At 34.5% G+C, this 2,117-nt stretch overlaps 1 protein-coding gene across 1 annotated transcript in view; it reads right to left on the reverse strand.

The window, feature by feature from the left end:
* Positions 1–354: 354 nt before the first annotated feature.
* LOC112499945 overlaps positions 355–2,117 on the reverse strand; it is a 7,173-nt gene continuing 5,410 nt past the window's right edge. The window contains exons 6-8 of the mRNA XM_025103209.1: positions 1,537–1,601; positions 476–572; positions 355–387 (exon numbers count right to left, since the gene is read on the reverse strand). Coding sequence (XP_024958977.1) covers positions 355–387; positions 476–572; positions 1,537–1,601 — 195 coding nt within the window. The remainder of the gene's footprint in view (positions 388–475; positions 573–1,536; positions 1,602–2,117) is intronic.

Consider the following 2,117-nt stretch of genomic DNA (forward strand, 5'->3'; position numbering starts at 1 on the left):
ACCTCCCGTGCGCAAATTCCCSATCTCGACACCATTTTCTTAAAAATGATCGTTCTTAGAGATATGTGGTTGGGTTCGTTGAATCATCCTCATAACTTTCAATTTATCATGTAGATGATTCGAAAATGCAATATCAATATGGGAATATGTTTGAGAACTTGTTATATAAATGATTAATCTATATAAGATCCAATTATGCTATGTAAATATGCATTTATGCAGCAAATAGAAGGCATAAAGAGGATAACAGTTGCATAGCAGTCAATAAAATGGAAATTACTGTCATACCAATCCATTGAAATACAAAGGCCTTGGTCCTGTTGACTACACATCTTTCACAGAAAAAAGTCCCATTTACTTTGATGATTCTAGAGGCTTGCTCACTATCTGTTCACATAGTGCATCAAATTAGAAGGATGCAAAAAAAATAATTCAGTAATCAATAAGGAAGAATCTGACTTTAACCAAGATTTACCTGATCATATCCAAGCTGCCGTACATCCTCAAGCCTTCTAGTTCTGATGTGTTTTTGGAATTTGAGAGTGAACCCAGAAGGAGTATTACTTTTATCCCTAGAAACAGCAAAGAAACCCAACATATACTTTGAAATAATTATTCAATAACACATATTTATCCACTTACAACTTGTAACCCTCCCCGAATGAAGATAGGTCATGACAAGTGTGGAGGCCTGAGATATTGATTCGAGATGGTAGATTGCTTGTTTGTATTTATGCAGTGTCTGAGACACARTRATCCTCTTTTTTGATGGATTACACATGCAAGGAATTTTCCCATTTGGTTCTATTTTTTCAATTACCAGATTGACTATCACGCTGTAGCCTAAACTCTAATGTTGATACACTAATTATGGCAGCTAGATTAACTGTATTTCATGAAAAAGATCTATCTTGTTACATCAGTCAAAATCTGAAATTGCGGTTAGGACTGTGATTTGGTATAGCGGTTATGCCGATATATAAATCGTCAATGAGAGCTTACCTGAGATAAGCTGTGGTATGCAATCTTACCCCACTTTCCATCAGCAACAAAACCTTCTCACTCTCTCCAGACTCGTAATTCCACTGCTATTCATCAACTTGAATACATATGTCTGCAAACCATGATCCATCAAAAACCAAGGTTTCAAAAACCAACAGCTACAGTTTAGAAGCTACTCATTTTTCTTGTCAACCACTTAAAGATATATAAAATAATTCTTCACTGAGGTGTCTATATGCCTGCATATGTATCAGCATCACCCAATGCCATAACAATCACCAACTCTGTTTTTCGGAAATACAAGGAAAAAAGAGGACCACTATGACTTTCAGATCAATCAGACTGATGAGTAGCTTCATGTTATTAATAAACTTGGAAAACTTGTGAGAAAATTTGATAAAATACACAGACCCTTAGTGGTGTAAGACTTGAATCCGTCTAGAGTGTATAATCAGAAACAAGAGAGATGATTTTCTATCACTCTTAACTCAAATTGTCCTGTCTTTAAAAGTTATTCGGACAATCCAAGTATACCTTATTAAAATCTCTCCAAGGTTTYCAGTAAACTGCCCATCAATGTATTCTTCATAGTTTGCCAACTGGAAAACAAGGCAGAGGTTATGACTGACATGTTGATACTTATTAAAAAAATAAACTTTAACAAATGATTTTAAAATAACTTAACAATTAGTCAATGGCAGAACTTGGTAGACATGGTTGATGTGTATTGGGTTGTGCTAGGTACTCTTTCTCTTTTTCATGTGAATGTAGTTGCCTATATTGTGCCTTGTGCTCTTGGTATTCCATTTCCTTTCGTCTGCTCATGCTCTTCCTCTTTATGTTCATTACCTTAAATCATTCCATATTTATTAGACTTAATGGACAAAATGAAGTAATTTATTAGACTTAATGGACAAAATGAAGTAATTTATTAGACTTAATGGACAAAATGCAGTAATTTATTAGACTTAATGTCGAATGTCAGATTAGAAAATAAGCTAGGGCAGAATGCAGTAATTCATTAGACTCTGCAGATCTCTGTAATATGAACTTGGTGGACAAAATACAAGTTCAGCAAACCAAAAAGCTCTATGGACAAGCTCCTAATTATTGCT

The sequence above is a fragment of the Cynara cardunculus genome (assembly GCF_001531365.2).
Source record: "Cynara cardunculus var. scolymus isolate 2C chromosome LG 17, CcrdV1, whole genome shotgun sequence".
Classification (NCBI taxonomy): Eukaryota; Viridiplantae; Streptophyta; class Magnoliopsida; order Asterales; family Asteraceae; genus Cynara; species Cynara cardunculus.